The 17,947-nt window shown below is 46.8% G+C and overlaps 3 protein-coding genes across 3 annotated transcripts; all 3 read left to right on the forward strand.

Moving 5' to 3' along the window:
• Positions 1 to 238: 238 nt before the first annotated feature.
• On the forward strand, positions 239 to 1,285 carry LOC125533097 (BTB/POZ and MATH domain-containing protein 2-like). The gene has a single exon (XM_087539064.1). The coding sequence runs from the start codon at positions 263 to 265 to the stop codon at positions 1,283 to 1,285; it is 1,023 nt and encodes a 340-aa protein (XP_087395190.1). The 5' UTR covers positions 239 to 262.
• A 3,416-nt stretch (positions 1,286 to 4,701) lies between these two features.
• LOC147992554 (uncharacterized) lies at positions 4,702 to 7,058 on the forward strand. Its single transcript, XM_087539065.1, has 5 exons — positions 4,702 to 4,846; positions 5,130 to 5,239; positions 5,437 to 6,285; positions 6,405 to 6,554; positions 6,654 to 7,058. The coding sequence occupies exons 1-5, from the start codon at positions 4,702 to 4,704 to the stop codon at positions 7,056 to 7,058; spliced, it is 1,659 nt and encodes a 552-aa protein (XP_087395191.1).
• A 5,266-nt stretch (positions 7,059 to 12,324) lies between these two features.
• On the forward strand, positions 12,325 to 14,581 carry LOC125528484 (cytochrome b561 and DOMON domain-containing protein At3g61750). Its single transcript, XM_048692951.2, has 4 exons — positions 12,325 to 12,692; positions 13,107 to 13,506; positions 13,776 to 14,062; positions 14,152 to 14,581. Exons 1-4 carry the CDS (start codon positions 12,522 to 12,524, stop codon positions 14,410 to 14,412), a joined length of 1,119 nt encoding a protein of 372 aa, XP_048548908.1. The 5' UTR covers positions 12,325 to 12,521; the 3' UTR covers positions 14,413 to 14,581.
• Positions 14,582 to 17,947: the final 3,366 nt, after the last annotated feature.

A 17,947-nucleotide genomic window follows, 5' to 3' on the forward strand; every position in this document is an offset into this window, starting at 1 on the left:
TCATGCATGCGTCTCCTCGGCAAAGGTACACGCCGGCGCGAACGGCCGCTCATCACACTCACCGATACATGCGGCGTCCACTCGGGCGGCGTGCGCGGGAGCACGCCCCAGTACTGCGCTGGCCGACTGCTCGTGTGATGCGCGCGATTAATGCAGACCAATCAGCCAGTCCCCCGTCTATAAGAAAGAACCCCCCAAGCTTCCACACTCGTCTGCCATTATTCCCAGCGACGAAATACTCACGTTCTTTCCAGGTTTCGCCATGTCCCTGCCTTCTGCCGGCGGCGGCGGCGGCGGCATGCCGTGGCAGACCGCTTCGGCCATCGTTGCCCGGCCACTGCCCATCTCCCGCTCGCACGTCCTCAAGATCGACGGCTACTCCCACACCAAGTGCCTCGTCAACGGCAAAGGCGTCACGTCCGAGACCTTCGTTGTTGGGCGCCACCGCTGGTTCATGAGGTACTTCCCGGACGGTCACACGGCCGACCAAGCTGGCTGGATATCCATCTATCTCCATCTTGTTCATACCGATAGTGACGACGAAGTCGATGCCCGCTGCAAGATCAGTTTGCTCGACGAGGATGGGGAGCCGGTGCCGTCGCATGGCGCGGACAGCCAAACATGCCACACCTTCTCGAGCAACACAGGACCATGGGGCTGTCCTCAGCTCATCACCAGCAAGGACTTGGAGGAATCGGTTTACCTCAAGGACGATGCTTTCAGTGTCATGTGCGAAATCACGGTGCCCAGGGAGATCTTCACGGAGCCCATCTCGCTGCTTGCCGCCGCGCCTCCTTCTGACATGCACCGCCATTTTGGCCGGCTCCTCTCCACCGGCGACGGGGCTGATGTCACATTTGAGGTGGGGGGCGAGAGGATTGCGGCGCACAGGTGCGTGCTCGCCGCTCGGTCATCGGTGTTCATGGCGGAGCTTCTTGGACCAAAGAAGGAGAAGGCCGGTGCTGCTTCTGTGCGCATCACTGACATGGAAGCTAGAGTGTTCAAGACCATGCTCCATTTCATTTACACAGACTCGCTGCCAGAAATGGAAGAGGGTGTTGACGTGATGGTGATGGCTCAACGTCTGCTTGTAGCGGCGAACAAGTATAACCTCGAGAGGCTAAAGTTGCTTTGCACGCAGAAGCTCTGCAGACACATGGACAATTTCTCACCCCCACCATGTGGCAGGGCCTCATCAACCGTTCGTGAGCTTTATTTGATGAGTGTTCTTCTTCTGTTCTTCAGCATCTCCTTCCTTGTGTTCCGTCCACGTCGAGCTATGTAAAAGTAGAGACTTTTTACGGTACTACATCATACTACTGGAAACAATGGGTAGTATATAAGTGATCCAATCGTCATTATTAATCACATAAGGGGGCACACGATTGCTCATTAATTTGATTTGAGATCCTGCTTAGGCTGGTCATAGTGGGGAGTAACATATACTAGCATCATACATATGATACTAGTGTATGATACTACATCTATAGTGCATAGTATCATAGATGGTCTCATTTATTGCCATGCATGACACATACTAGCATAGCATTTATTATGTTACGATATCTACCTATGTTACTATGATTCTTTCTCTCTTCTTTAATTTCCTGCCACGTAAGCATGTTTGTGAGTCTCAAGTATATGATACTAGTTATGTTACCCCCACTATGGCCAGCCTTAGGAAGAGCAGGAGTATCAAATGTTTGCTTTACTAGTTCAACATCATGTGTAGCCATGGTCATCCAACCAGCCAAAACATGAATCTAGGTGTATTCTCTCAACAAGCAGCAATAATGCCAACTCAGCGACAAACCGAGGCAGCCTTCAATGCAAGTATGCCAGTCACACTAGAAAATATTAGAAAACAAAAACATGATAATCTCATTCCCAAATTTATAACTGTTACCTGGTTGGAAAATGTATGTGAGACTGCTCAATATTAATACAGTACCAATCTTAGACTATCTCCAGCAGATCACCAAAAAAACTCCGCCTGAAACACCATAGTGGGGAGTAACTTAGACTAGTAACATGCATATGTTACTCGTCTCTATGTTACTACCTCTATAGTGAGGAATAATATATGTGTAATATCATGCAATACTTTATTTATTAGGTTGTAAACACATCATGTCTTGGTATGTGTGATGTTATAAGACTGGTCATAATAGGAGTATCATAAGTGGTATCATGCATGATACCGTATCATATTAAATAATGTACTATTTGTGTCATGCATGACGATTAATAAGGCAACATAAGATAGTAACTTATGATACTATGCATTACGGAGGCAGTGTCATATACTAGTATCATATGCATGATACTAGTATATGATACTCCCCATTACAACCAGCCGAACTCATAGTGTTAGTAACTAGCTATGTTACTCAATTTGTCTCTCTCCTCATTAATTAACTGCCATATCATCTTTTTTGCTTATGTGTCATCTATGTTACTCCCTATGTTAGTCACACTATGGCTAGTCTAAGGCTAGCCATAGTGGGGGTAACTTATGTAGTAACTTAACACAAATCAAGACAATTTTGCTTATGTGGCACGTGTTTACTGTAACATAGCGCTTCCCAAGGCATAATGAGTCTATGAGCTAATAAATGAAACCATCTATGACACTAGTACTCCCTCCGGTCCTTTTTACTCTGCATATTAGGTTTGTCTGAAGTCAATCTCATCCAACTTTGACCAAGTTTATACAAAAAATTATTAACATTCACATAACAACACATTTATTATTAGATCCATCTCGGAATATATTTTCATATTATATTTATTAGATGTTATAGATCTTAATATTTTCTAATATAAATTTGGTCAAACTTAGCAAACTTTGACTTCGGACAAATCTAATGTGCGGAGTAAAAAGGACCGGAGGGAGTACTATGTTACTTTGCACTATGGGGGTAGTAACTTAGACTAGTGTCATATGCATGCCTACTAGTGTCATGCATATACTAGTGTCATGCATATGACACTTGTCTAAGTTATCACCTTCATAGTGTAAAGTAACATAGTAGTAATGTCATAGATTGCTTCATTTATTAGCTCATAGACTCATTTTTCCTCGGAAAGTGTTATGTTACAATAACATATTATAATATAGTTAATAGTATAGCCAGCAGCCGGCTATATGAATTTACAATATCACTTATAGCGAATCCTATAGCCCACTCATACAATAGTTAGTCATACTAGTATACTACATCATTAATATATGGCCCACATGTTTCTCTCACAAAAGGTGTTGGAGCTTGTGCTATAGCCGGCTGTAAGTTTGTAGCCTGCTTTTTTTCTTTCATCTTTTCTCTCTCATCCAACTAAGCAAAAATATATTATTTAAAGCCTTACAGCCCGCCTACATCACCTTATTGTACTTACTCTTATGTTACCACAACTACCTCTTTTCTCATTAAATACTTGCCACATAAAGTAAAATTGTCTTGGGATTTGTTAAGTTACTACCTAAGTTATCCCCACTATGGCTAGCCTAAGTGTTACAGTCGCTCTACCAATAAATGTATTGGTGTACCAATAATCATGTATGCGGGTCTTGACTATTTATACCTAATAAAAATACAATATAAAAAAATATGAATACTAAACTCAAGGATGCATAAACACATTTGTCACTCATGCCCTTTAATGGGTAGCTCAACAACTCAAGAAAAATTATAGCTCACTAGTGCAGGTGAGTCTTATTAAGCCCTCCTATCGCACATTCAAACGCCAAGCTGTGTGTGATGACAACATCACACATGGTATAGAAAACAAACTGTGCCCCGAAAAAATAAAACATGTGTGTTGATCAATACACCAAGCAGAATTGGGGAAGGAAAGTGTACAAGATTCCTTGCACACAGTTCTACTGAAAGAAGCGTATTCAATGAATTGAACAGTCGCACACGTTTTAGTCAAATGAACCATATGTGCTTCATAGCACATAGTTGTATTCAAAAAATTGTATGTGATGACGCGATCCTGGACAGTAAAGACGAAGACGCTTATATGCGCGTACACTAACCTCTATAAACACACATGCACACTCTAACTATATGAGCATCTTCGATGGCCTGAGCCGAGATATCATCTTGAGATTGACGAGACGTTTCATAGTCGACGGAAACGTCTCCTCCCACTCAACACGCATCGCAAAAAATCCTGAAAAAATCTAGGATAATACGAGCACCAGGACTTAAACCTTAGTGGGCCGGGGATACCACCGTTCTCCTAACCATATAGCCACATGTTGCTTCGCATCACATTAGGTTACTTTTCTGGTTGGCTACCATCGCGAACTCTTAACGTGGAGGTCGCTGGTTCGAGTCACACGCGCGGGCAGTTTTTTGCCATTTATAACATACCAAAAAAGAAAGGGTAAACGGGCTGGCCCAGCACGAAGGGGGTGTGCGCCCATTTGCGGAAAAGACTACAATGAACGCTGAAGGCGCGGAATAGGGTTTGCCCATCTTGTAGCTAAAAATAAAACTGACCTATAAAAAAAGACTGTTAAATCGGTAACTGGGCCGGCTAGAGCGCCGGTGCGGGTGCGGGTCGCCGGCCTTTCTCTACAAAAAATACTTTGACGGCTGACCCGGAGTGGGATTTGAGTTGGACAAGGCTTCTGAACGGCGGACGACGGTGAATTCCCGTCGCAGGCTCGCACCGCGAGATCGTCGACTCCCCATGTCCCCCGCTCGTCGGCACACAGGCTCTCTACGATTCCTTTCCCGATTCGCCGCGATCCACGATGCATTGCATAGGGCACGGCGTCGGCATCGGCATCGGCACCGTCGTCGGCAGCGGAAACTCCATACTCCTGCAAAAATACGTATGCTCTCTATCTCACTGCGCCCCAGTCGTCGGTTCAGCCTGGAAATCCTACATACTGCAAACTCCTCTAATGTGTTATTCTTGTAAACAAAATCCTAGATAAACAATGTCGGCAAATTTCAGATTATTTGAGTTACTGTCTATTTCAGCTTATGTGCATCATGTTTTTACCTTTCCTTGTTCAAGCATCTCTGTTTCGTGACCATTCATAATTCTCTCTTGCAAAATTTGAGTTGCATGAGCAAGATTGAGACATACTTACATACTCCACGGTGTTGCAGCTGGTAGTGGGTCAAAGGTTCCATCAGCTGAAACAGATGCTGCAACCTGCCAACAAGGTCAAGGTGCCGAAAATATGGCACGCCAACTTGGTTTTGAGGAACTCCCAGAGGTATGTGTGTAGTGTAGCCGGCGACCAAGTATCCTAGTTACAAGTAACTTTTTATCGCAACTGCTAGCACAGGATTATGATGCACATGGGCATCATATAGGAGTTTTGGCAATGAATCCGCGGCCGGCGGTGTTATTTATTGCAGTCTGATACTGGCTACAATCTAATTGTTGAACTTTTCAAAATTGGTTCTGCAGGACATCTTGCATCGTATACATTCTCTCCTGCCAATAGAAGACGCTGCCCGTGCTGCCTGCGTGTCCCGTGGATTGCTGCACTGCTGGAGACACTATTCCAACCTCATACTCATTGACAATGCCCTTTGTTTTGATCACGAAAATTTTGAGGAAAGAACAACCGATTTTGTTCTCAAAATTGACAAAATTCTTAGAAACCATTATGCCAATGGGGTGACGGTGAAGACACTTAAACTTGAACTTATCAATTGCAGTAATATAAAGGCCTCCTACCTGGACAGGTGGCTCCGAATCGCCATGAGGCCTGGGATCCAAGAACTTTGCTTGGTGATGCCTTCAGTCATGAAAAAAAGCTACAACTTTCCTTGTTCGGTATTATCTGATGAGGCAGCTGCAACTTCAATTCAGTCTCTTAGCCTCTTGGCTTGCGCATTTCATCCCACATCAACACTTGGTTGCTTGAGAAGATTGAAAAGTTTGCGTCTGTCTTTTGTCCATATTGCCGAGGAAGCATTAGGGCACTTGCTCTTGAAATCATCCGCCCTCGAGCGGTTTGAGCTCTTTTATTGCAGTGGGATAACTTGCTTGAAAATACCCTATACGCTGCAACAGCTCAAGTTCCTCAGTGTTAAATATTGTAAGATGGTGCGGGTGGTACAGATAGATGCTCCACAGCTCTGCTCTTTTCACTATGGCGGGACCCCAGTTATCTATGTCAGAAATTCTTCGCAACTTAAGAATGTTTACATTTCGGCTGTCGGCCTATCTGGTATTCTCTCTCATGCTCGCTTTAGCCTTCCGTTCATCGCACAAAATGTTGAGAGCCTCACCCTGTACGGTTGTAGTGAGGTACGTGTTGGTTTTAAAGTCTCAATGATCAAATTATAAGGACTGTTCAAGTACGTATATATATGTAAGACTTGTATTGTTGCAATAAAACATGATTAATCTTATGATTCATTTTCCAGGATGCCAACACTCCCATGCTGTCATCCAAGCTCCCCCACCTCAAGAACTTGGAAATTATACTCAGGCACTACTTCTCCCCAAACTATGATGTCTTCACTCTGGTTTCTTTTCTTGACGCTTCTCCTGCCTTGGAATCTTTCATTCTACGTGTAAGTCACAATCTACATTTCTCATAGCTATCTATGCTATTAATGTATTACACTTGGTTATCAGAAGAATGGTAACTGATCCTAGATATGTATCTTCAGCTAGAGCAGGTTCCTGGTGTTGGAGATGATGATGAATACCGACGAAAAAATCCAGAGTGCCGGCATAACAACCTTAGGAAGGTGATGATCACGGGATTCTGTTCAGCCAAGAGCCTGGTTGAGCTCATAGTTCACATCCTTGATAGAACACATTCACTCGAGCGCCTGACGCTGGACACAACATATGGCTACGATAGATGTACTTGTAACAGTGGCAAATTCCCGACAACAAGAACAATTGGCCGATGCTGGCCAATGAGCAAGAGAGCTCTCGAGGAAGCTCATAGAGCCATGGAGACTGCAGGTAGATACATCAAGGAAAGAGTTCCCTCATCTGTACAATTCGAGGTTCTAGGGCCCTGTAGTCGATGCCATATCGGGAAGTTGGTACCGGTAGATCAGTGATATACTCTCTCTGTTCCAAAATATAAGTCTTTTTAAAGATTTCAATATGAACTACATACGGAGCAAAATAAGTGAACGTACACTCGTCGATCTATATACATCCATACGTAGTCCATATAGAAATCTCTAAAAAGACTTATATTTAGGAACGACGGGAGTAGTGGCTTATGTTTCTCCTTCCGGGCAAATCCTTGGAATGTTGAGCCTAATTTTTACCCAAAATTTGACTAATAAATTATGAGTTATGTGATTCGAGAGTCATGACATGTTTATGTTTATTACTTTCCTTGGTGATAAATGATTGCTCATCTTTATGGTTCCATACGAATTCATATGTTAAAGTTCTTTCTGGCTAGACTGTCACCTTTTTCCGGTTTATTGTCATCGTGGTGTTGCTGTTGTCATGTGCAAGGTTAGTATATCAGGCCTAATGTTAGTTCCTTTCCAAGATATGAGCCAAAATCATGAATACTAGAGCAACACCATTATCCGATGAAATTCTTTGCCTACAATACTAACAAAAATAATTGTACGTGCCCCTGTAAGTATAGAGGCTATGACGAACCATACCCCTCCTCATCCCAAACAACCCTTGAGCACGCGTCCACGGAGATGATCTTCTATGCTGAGAGGTTGTGTCAGCAATCGACTTGTGAAGTTCCTTTATGCTACTTGTATGATTCTTATGAACTTTCTATGTTGCTTGTTATGTCGACAATGATTTTTGGACCCATTACATTTTAGTCCCTAACTGGAACCCACTACTCACATATACCCCTAATTTCAAAGACTGCTCAAATTTGTGCTTCCGCGGTTAGGTGCCTTTATAGAGACTAGATGACCCGCTGCAGCAATTGGCGTAGGGACCAACTGCAGCCCAAAAGTTAAGCGAACTGTTTGAAGTATTTTTTCTTCAACTATTTGCAAATGACTATGTTCATATCGTGTTTCAATTTGTCTTGAAAATGATAATTTCCAATAGCTTTCTTTGGGGATTTGCTTTTGATGACATGAGGATCTACTCGCGATGGATCGTTTTTGGTGTATATGCTTCACGTGCTCGCTGGTCACAGTCTTTCCTAGAGCCTCAATCGCCTGATCGGTTCACCATGTTTCCTTCTGGTCATGTGATCCTGGGTGGGGTTTTCAGTCCGAATGTTTCAGGTCATTTGCCTTGGGAAATGCATTCAGGTTTTCTTTTAACCCGACTAGAGCATGAAAGAATAAAATATGCAATCAATTCACCTTCTCGATCACCCTTTCAGAGCGATTTATTGAAGGAGCATCTACTATAAGTGCTGCACATAGCTTGCTTACATTATGGGTGTAGTTGGTCTTTGCGCAATTGCAGATAGTTGGAAAAAATAATCCATCACGAAGAGAGTCTCATGCCATAAAAAAACTCGCCAAAGAAAGCTATAGGCAATCGAGAAGGTGGTGTAGAGTCCAACTGCAGCCCAAAAACTAACAGAACTATTTGAAGGATTTTCTTTCTGAACTGTCTGCGAATGATTATGTTTGCACTTTGTTCATATTTTCTTTGACGATGATCATTTCATAACTCCATTTGCTTGAGCAGGTGAATATCCTGTCTACACATCGTACGACTCCAAATCCAACTATAACCTACCTTGTATAAATAATATTCGACACAACTCTAACAAATTGCACCTCGGCGAATATTCTCCACCATCTTGGATTCATCCATGCATCAAACCTCTATGTACATTGGACTTGCGATATGCCATGAGCACCGCTGCTACTACCCGACTCCACATGACCCTACCTGTAACTGTAGTCCCTTCTCGTCTTCTTCACAGTCAACACTCGAGCAAAATTAATTTCATATTTATTCTACTTTGTGCTCCCAACTTTCGGAGTATCCGCTCAATGCCATCACACATCGATTATTGACTTGCGTGAAAGTGAACAACTCACATATTGGACGCCACATATAAGAGTTACCTGAACTCAACAGCTGCCCTTTCTTGACCGTCTGCCTGAAATTTGAAGGGATTTCACTGCCGCCATGTGTCAGCCTGAGTCAAATTCACAGTTGTCTCGTCCTTTTTCCCCCGGATAGTCTTTGACATGTCCCACTGCTATAGCACTCCACCTTCTTCTGTACTTGTCATCAACATTTTTCCATGTGCACTGAACATCATAGAATATACGACCATGTACTCTCAGCTTCTGTCATTAAGACTTTCCTTCACTTTCGCAGGTTCTACATGGTCAACTCGTGTCCATTAATTAGCACCGATAAACCCAGTCACCAACTTGAATCTGGTACTCGTCAACACTGCTTCAGCATCGCTGCACACTTTGTCTGACCACATGTCTGATCACCAGTGCCTTGGTCTATCACTGTGTCTCGTGCTTACCACACACCTCGCCGCTATCACCGCACCGAGCCTCTGCTGTCCTGGTCGAATCTCTACGGCCGCGGACCCACAACACTCAAACCCTAATGCAGAGAACCACCGATCATCACCGACCGATGCCGAGCATCACGCCTCGCATCTTCGTGCATTGCTTAACACCCTGTGTATGCATGATCCCTACCACGACGTGCTCCGGACTCCTCCAAGCCTTATACGCACGCCGCCATCCGCCGCAGATCATCCATCTTTATGGACTTGGCATCCCGCTACACCATCAAGCATCTCGTTGCTTCAGCAGATTATTCACCCACAAATGCCATCAAAGTTCTCTGTTTTGCCGGCACTGGCAATACCCCAACTTCATGGTCACATGATGTCAAAATACCATCCGCGTCCTGATGCAACACTTGATTACACGTAGCTGATCGAACCAGCCGATCTCCATCTGAACCCGCGACTCCACGTATTTATCAAATTGCAGCATACAACCGCTGGCATCCCGTACATAATCTGTACGTGTACCAAACGAAGAGAGCCAGTATGGAGATCCATCTAGCAGCCTTTCCATATGCACGAGGCCACACAGATCCAAAACTCCACCACGTCTCCAATGTATGCTTGACTTTGCCTCTCCCTCTCCTTGCTCACGATGAATAGCACCAACCAACACTAGCAATAACTCGTCCAGACGCTAGCAATATCGGGAAGACTAGAGCCTAACCATCGGGCTGATAACTTCCACTTGTTTGCAAGTAGCCTGAGAGCTTAAAGGACCGAACAACTTTTTATTTTTTTCGAACAATTCAACAAAATCAAGAACAGAAAAATAGAACATTCTGAACAAAATTTAACAAACGTGAAACCCTTTTTAAAGCCATCAATTTATTTTGAAAATCGAACAAACTTTTCAAACGTGAACAATTATTGAAAAGTTGAACACAAATTTCGAAATTTCAAAAAGATGAACAATTTTTAAAGTATAAAAATTGAAAAATTCTAGATACATACTAAACATTCTTGTGATACACGCTGAACTAATTTAAAATATACATTTAACATTTCTGTAATGTATGCTGAACAAATTCTGAATTGTGAACAAAATTTAAAAACAGTGAACGTTTTCTGAAATCATGGAGAAAAATACGGAATTTCAAACTTTTTTTCAAAAAAGATGATGAAAATAAGAACGAAAAAGGATAAAATAAAAATAGAAGGAAAAATAAAAATAAATAAAAACAGAAAATGAATAAAGAAACAAGAAAAAAATCAGAAAATAGGCAAAAAAACCCAGTTTAGGGAACCTTCTAGAAGGTTTAACTCGCGAAGTGGGCCGGCCCGTTGCGCGCAGCTGCACCACTGCTTCAGCAAAGCCGCCTCTTCTCGACGCACGCGCGCGTCAAATAGGGTTCAACACGAGGCCCGTGTCTTGTGCCGTCGCATCTGAGTACATCAGCCGCCTTTCGTTTTCGATCGGTGGACCGATCCATCCGTATGCATTTGCCGCCGTACGCGCGATCTTCCGCCACTGGCCTTCGGCTGCACGCGTGACTTGGTGCAACACGATCCAATCTCGCCGAGTGCCTCACGAAGCCGCCGCCTGCTTCTTCCGATTACTTTTGACACGAGCAGAACTCCCACCATTCCATTGATCTTTCCTGGTCGCACTACTCGACCACCGATCAATTCGACGAATTCTGCTCCACCTCTAGATCAATAGCCGCAACCTCAAATTGAACCTTACTCATGATACCACTTGGTAAAATAATCCGGGGCACATAGTTGATCTATCAAGGACCAATCAATCACACAAGCATGACATAGATATTTGTTAACGAGGTTCACCATCATGGCTACACCTCCGGGGCCTGAGGCTCTTCTCCCCGTGACGCTGCTACAATACCGCACAGCGGCCGTGCGGGCGCTGGCACATACCTCCAGCTCCCCCGCGTGCTTATGTCATTATGTTGGCGTAGGTTACATAGTGTGTCTACCCTCTTATTATATAAGATGCATATGATACTAGTGTCCTACTTGGACACGGCTTCCTATCCTGTCTACACACCGTACGACTTCAAATCCAACTATAATCCACCTTGTACAAACCTCTAACAAACTCCCATTCTAGAAATTTTAGAGCCTCATTATGCACGCATTAAGCCCATAATTCTTGGAGACAGTCTTGAATAAAAACAGTGTACATTAAACATACACCTTTCATAGAAGGATTTCATGTTACAGTCTTGCTAAGTTTTAGTCGATTGAGACTCATTAAGTCTCAATCGATACTATATCCGTGAGATTTGACCTTAAAATCTATGCAAAAATTATAATAAATAAATAAAATAGTTTTTTGTTTCTCTCTTGCATGTTAGTCAGTCCACCTTGCCACACCCGTTTCATGTTATTCGGCTAGGTTTCTTCGGCAACAACCGCGCCACAGTACATCCCGCCGTACTCCTACATCCGCATCGGCCAGTGCCGTCTTCGTCACAGGACCGTCCGAGCTTGACCGACACTCATACGAGCATCATCCACACGGCAGAGGTCAAAGCCAGACGCGCTCCGCTGCCCACCACCGCTCCCAGAAAGCACCGCCGGCACACCGCTCTCGCATCACCGTGGTACGGCGACACGAGCGCACACCGCGCGCCTGTTGCCACCTTCGCACTCCACCACCCTCCCCGTCCGGCCCCCGAACCTCCATCCAGATCTGAGCGGCGAGGACACCACACACGCGCGCGCGCGCGCCGATCGGGCGAGAGGGACTCCCAAACCGGCGCCGCCACCAACCACGCTTCCCCGACACCCCGATCAATCATAGGGCGCCCCCAGCCGCAGTGACACTGTGTGGTGCACTGACGCGCCACCGGCAACAACCTCAACAGCAGAGATTAAAAAGATCGGCACTACCAACCGACTGCAACCTCCCAACCCCCCTCCCCGCCTCCTAAACTCCTCTCCTCCCGCACCGCAGCCGCGCAGCTAACACGTTCTTGCGCCGTCGTTGTGTCCCTGGCATTGCTGTGCGGCCACCACTGTCATTCTGCCACCGACGGAGGAGAGAGCTAGTGAGATCAGCATGGTGCGTGTGGTGGTCGCCGCGGCGGCGCTGGCCGCCGTGCTGGTGTCTGTGCTGGCGCCGGCGGCGACGGCGCAGATGGACAGCTGCAGCGGCGACCTGCCGTTCGCGCTCGTCGGCAACTACTCTGGCCTCGCCTGCCAGCCCGTCTGGAACAACTTCGTGCTCCGGGTATGTCGCCATTGTTCTGCTCCTGATGGTAGATGGTTGAGATCTAGCTGTAGAATGTAGGCTTCTTGAGACCCTGTTCAAGTTATGGCTAGCTTACCTGTGGTACAGAACTAGTGATAAGAAAGTTCATGCGAGGAAATAATAGCAGTACTGGTAAAGCTGCAGATATCCATGAATCATTACTCATTTTCTCAATGATTCAATTCAATGGGCTAGAGTTGGCATGGTAGTGTCAGATCAGAGCAATTTGGTACGGTGAAAAGCAGGGGACCAAGCTGTAATGGGATAATAAGCGTCTGTCTGTCCTGATACCTCGAGTGCCATGTGCACTTCTCACAACTCAGACGATCTAGTAGTAGCTATCAGCTCACCACCGCAATAGTAACAATCAATTGATTTGCATGCGATTTGCAGTACCACCAGGACAAGAACAACGTGCTGCGGGTGGTGCTGTCGACCATGTACAGCACGGGGTGGGTGGGGATGGGCTTCTCGCGGGACGGCCTCATGATCGGCTCCAGCGCCATGGTCGGGTGGATGGGCAAGAAGGGCCTCCCCCACATCCGCCAGTTCTCCCTCCGCTCCAAGTCCGGCTCCAAGGCCGCCGTCGTCGACCGCGGCTTCCTCGTCTCCAACAACCACGACCACACCGTCGTCGTGCAGCAGGCCAAGATCTACGTCGCGTTTCAGCTCAAGTTCTCCTACCGCCTCTCCCACCAGCACATCATCCTCGCCTTCGGCCCCGGCGTCCCCGTCAAGAACAAGCTCTCCAAGCACCAGGACAAGACCTCCTTCACCTTCGACTTCACAACTGGTAACTAAGATACGAACTGTTTATATGCAATTTCTTAGTTGCAAGCTCGATAAAGTTGATCATGTGTCGGTTACCAGGAAAAGTTTTCAATTTTTTGAGGAAAAGTTTGTTGTTTCTTTAAGCATCGTCGGTTGCACCACCTTTACATAGCATAGTTGCCAGATCAACATCATGCCGTACGACAGAATGCCTTTTTTCAACATTATCATTACTCTATTCAGAAGATTCAGAAGATCTTACAGCGTACGTGTTGGCCGATGTGCATGCAGGGAAAGGATTCGCCGACGGGCCCTTCCCCTACGGCCTTCGGCGGGCGCACGGAGGGCTCAACCTCTTCGCCTGGGGCATCCTCATGCCCATCGGCGCCATCCTGGCGCGCTACTTCCGGCGCATGGACCCGCTCTGGTTCTACCTCCACGTCGGCATCCAGTTCGCCGCCTTCATCATCGGCCTCGCCGGGGTCGTCGCCGGCGTGGCGCTGTACAGCAAGATCCAGGCCGACATCCCGGCGCACCGCGGCCTCGGCATCTTCATCCTTTTCCTCGGCATCCTGCAGGTAGACCAGTCACTCACTGCTATGCTTTCATGCTCAGGTGTATGTCTCGAATGGTAGATTCTGAATGTTGTGCAAAAAACTGTTGACAGGTTCTGGCATTCTTCCTAAGGCCCAACACGGACTCCAAGTACCGCAAGTACTGGAACTGGTACCACCACTGGTCGGGCAGGCTGGTGCTCTTCTTCGCCGCCGTCAACATCGTGCTCGGGATCCACGTCGGCGGCGGCCACGACTCGTGGAAGATCGGCTATGGTTTCAACCTCGCCATCCTCCTCATCACCGTCATCGGGCTCGAGTTCATGTTGTGGACCAGGTGGTCTAAGAACAGCGCTTCCACGCCGACGTATTGAGCTCTGTCACGACGGGGGGCCTCTGTTGATCCGGCGATGGCTATGCCCTTGTTTTTTAATTCTTTTGTTCCTTTTCTTTTCTTTTCTGGTCTGTTTTTGGTTTTCTTGTGATTTTATTTTTGTGAAATCCTGATGACTGAAATATAAGTGCAGTAGGTCCTGCTAAGCATGGTTCACCTACAGAAGTATGATGAAGACCCAAATATTACGACGGTATAAATGCACCAACAAGAATGTTGAACAACACACGAATGCAGCTCGTGAGCCTATACGACCGTATGAAAAATTGTGGCACAAACCGCAGGCTGGGCATTGCAAAATCCAACCTGAAAATTCAAGGCTCCGCCCTGGGCAAGCCAGAGGCGAGAAAATAATACTCCCTCTGTTTTTAAATATTTGCCTTTTTAGAGATTTCAAATGAACAACCACATATGGATGTATATAGGCATATTTTAGAGTGTAGATTCACTCATTTTCCTCCGTATGTAATCACTTGTTGAAATCTCTAGAAAGACAAATATTTAGGAATGGAGGAAGTACTTCTTTTCAAATAAAATAATGAAGCTATGCTCAATTTAGGAAAATAATTATAATAACTCACTTTGGGCTTTTCGGCTCGGTTTTAAGTGGCACCTCGGCCCACTATGGCCTTTTGTGTTGGGATGTCCTAAGCCCAGATAGTCAATACTACCCCCCTTGAGTTGAAACTTTGGCAAGAAAGATATATGGGTCCAAATAGTAGTAACTATTATAAATCCCACACTTTGCTACGGGTATTTATTATTATATGTTTTCAGCGCGTCTATTTTGAATTATTTACATTAAATTTATATATTTTTTAACATAGAGTTGCAAACTTCAACTATTGTTAAAGTGCGTAAACAAATTAAAATGTTAAATTTTGTTATATTCATTTTCTGGCACGGTTAAGACGATTTCAATGGTATCATCTTTTAGGAAGCCAAGGGGGCAGCGCGCCACAGCTTGTTATTGCCGGAGAATGGGTAGAGATCACCGGAGCTAGCGGAGATCATGATGACCCTCCTGGTTCGAAGATCCTTCACAACAAAGCCATAGGGAAAAAATTCAATAGAGCACAAGTTATCTTTGGTGAATTGGCGAACTGAAATGAGACTAGTTACGACGTGGGGAGAGAAGAGAACGTCCCGAAGATGAAAATTGTGAGGTGGGAGGGTGATAGAGCCGGTGGCTTGGATGGGGAGATGAGTACCATTTCCAACAACAATGCTAGTGAAATGAGACTTTAAAGAAGGATTCGAGAGGTCGAGGTTACCAGGGTTGCCGATGACGTGGGAGGAGGCGCCGCTGTCGAGGTACCACTCGTGTGGAGCGGAACCACTGTTGGGGACACCATGGGCACTGTAGGCGTCCTGGAGCATGGCCAGGTGATCCCAGGAAGGTGGTTGGGGTGGCGCCGTGGGGGGGGGTAGCCGGAGATCTGCATCGGGTACGCTTGCGCATGCGACCCGGGCCGCGGGCCGAGCACGCCGTCGGCGTTCGGAGGAACCCGACCAGGGCGCGGGTTCGGGATGGCCATCCCGTAGGGCGCGAAGAACCCCATATAGGGATTGTACGCCGTGGGTGGGGGAGCGCCATGACCACCCGGATCGCCGCGGCCACAACCACGGCTACCGCGGTCACCACCATCGCGAGCGCTAGAGCCGCGGCCAGCCGGAGAGCCAGGACCCCGATCAGTGGCACGATCGGCGCGGTCGCCAGAGCCGGAGGGACCGCCGCCCCCGGTGACAGCGAGGATGGTGGCCGGCTCATCGGCCACGCGATGGGCGAGGTTCTCCTCGACGAGCTTCAGGCGAGAGAAGACCGTCTCGAACGGTGGCAGAGGAACCGTGTCCCCGAGCACGACGCGGATGGTGTCGAGGCGTTTGTTGATGCCATGAAGAAACTGAGTGGTGAGATCCACTTCAGTGACAGCGTGCTCGATGTCGGCCAGCCCGGCGGTGAGGAGCTTCATGCGACGAGCGTACTCGGCGACGGAGAGATCTCCCTGTTTGAGATTGCGGTATTGGCGGTTGAGCATCATGTACTGCGCCGCGCGGTTCACCAAGAAGTAGTCGCGAATGCGATCCCAGAGATCATAGGTAGTGGTGGCCCTGACGACGTGGTCGACGAGGTTATCGGCGAGAGTGGAATAGATCCAGATGTGATGCCCCCGATTTGTCCGTACACTAATCATACACGCAAACGTGTACGATCAAGATCAGGGACTCACGGGAAGATGTCACAACACAACTCTACAAATAAAATAAGTCATACAAGCATCATATTACAAGCCAGAGGCCTCAAGGGTTCGAATACAAGAGCTCGATCATAGACGAGTCAGCGGAAGCAACAATATCTGAGTACAGACATAAGTTAAACAAGTTTGCCTTAAGAAGGCTAGCACAAACTGGGATAGAGATCGAAAGAGGCGCTGGCCTCCTGCCTGGGATCCTCCTAAACTACTCATGGTCGTCGTCAGCGGGCTGCACGTAGTAGTAGGCACCTCCCGAGTAGTAGTAGTCGTCATCGACCGTGGCGTCTGACTCCTGGGCTCCAACGTCTGGTCGCAACAATCGGGTATAGAAAGGGGAAAAGAGGGAGCAAAGCAACCGTGAGTACTCATCCAAAGTACTCGCAAGCAAGGAGCTACACTACATATATATGCATTGGTATCAATTGGAATATGGGTATCATATGTGGACTGAACTGCAGAATGCCTGAATAAGCGGGGGATAACTAGTCCTGTCGAAGACTACGCTTCTGGTAACCTCCATCTTGCAGCAGGAGAAGAGAGTAGAAGGTAAGTTCACCAAGTAGCATCGTGTAGCATAATCCTAACCGATGATCCTCCCCTCGTCGCCCTGTGAGAGAGCGATCACCGGTTGTATCTGGCACTTGGAAGGGTGTGTTTTATTAAGTATCCGGTTCTAGTTGTCATAAGGTCAAGGTACAACTCCGGGTCGTCCTTTTACCGAGGGACACGGCTATTTGAATAGATAAACTTCCCTGCAGGGGTGCACCACATTTCCCAACACGCTCGATCCGCTTTGTCCGGACACACTTTTCTGGGTCATGCCCGGCCTCGGAAGATCAACACGTCGCAGCCCTATCTAGGCACAACAGAGAGGTCAGCACGCCGGTCTAAATCCTATGGCGCAGGGGTCTGGGCCCATCGCCCATTGTACACCTGCACGTTGCGTACGCGGCCGGAGAGCAGACCTAGCAACCTCCATTACAAAGGAAATTGTGTTACGTGGTCCAACCCGACGCGCGTCGCTCAGTCGCTGACATCACGAAGGCTTCGACTGATACCACGACGTCGAGTACCCATAACTGTCCCGCGTAGATGGTTAGTGCATATAGGCCAGTAGCCAGACTCAGATCAAATACCCAGATCTCATTAAGCGTGTTATTTTGAAGTAACCGCGAACGCCGACCAGGGCCAGGCCCACCTCTCTCCTAGGTGGTCTCAACCTGCCATGTCCCTCCGCCTCAAAGTAACAGTCGGGGGCCG

This window comes from Triticum urartu, chromosome 1A (assembly GCF_056163025.1).
Source record: "Triticum urartu cultivar PI428250 chromosome 1A, HENAU_Tu73, whole genome shotgun sequence".
NCBI classification, from domain to species: Eukaryota; Viridiplantae; Streptophyta; class Magnoliopsida; order Poales; family Poaceae; genus Triticum; species Triticum urartu.

What these genes read in the sequence shown, in the direction of transcription:
- LOC125528484 (XM_048692951.2), top strand. Translation starts at nt 12,522, where the DNA reads ATGGTGCGTGTGGTGGTCGCCGCGGCGGCGCTGGCCGCCGTGCTGGTG. An exon ending in CACCTTCGACTTCACAACTG is followed by an intron (nt 13,507 to 13,775) that starts GTAACTAAGATA and finishes ATGTGCATGCAG; the next exon opens with GGAAAGGATTCGCCGACGGG. An exon ending in TTTTCCTCGGCATCCTGCAG is followed by an intron (nt 14,063 to 14,151) that starts GTAGACCAGTCA and finishes AACTGTTGACAG; the next exon opens with GTTCTGGCATTCTTCCTAAG.
- LOC125533097 (XM_087539064.1), top strand. Translation starts at nt 263, where the DNA reads ATGTCCCTGCCTTCTGCCGGCGGCGGCGGCGGCGGCATGCCGTGGCAG.
- LOC147992554 (XM_087539065.1), top strand. Translation starts at nt 4,702, where the DNA reads ATGTCCCCCGCTCGTCGGCACACAGGCTCTCTACGATTCCTTTCCCGA. An exon ending in CCATACTCCTGCAAAAATAC is followed by an intron (nt 4,847 to 5,129) that starts GTATGCTCTCTA and finishes ACGGTGTTGCAG; the next exon opens with CTGGTAGTGGGTCAAAGGTT. An exon ending in CCCTGTACGGTTGTAGTGAG is followed by an intron (nt 6,286 to 6,404) that starts GTACGTGTTGGT and finishes TTCATTTTCCAG; the next exon opens with GATGCCAACACTCCCATGCT.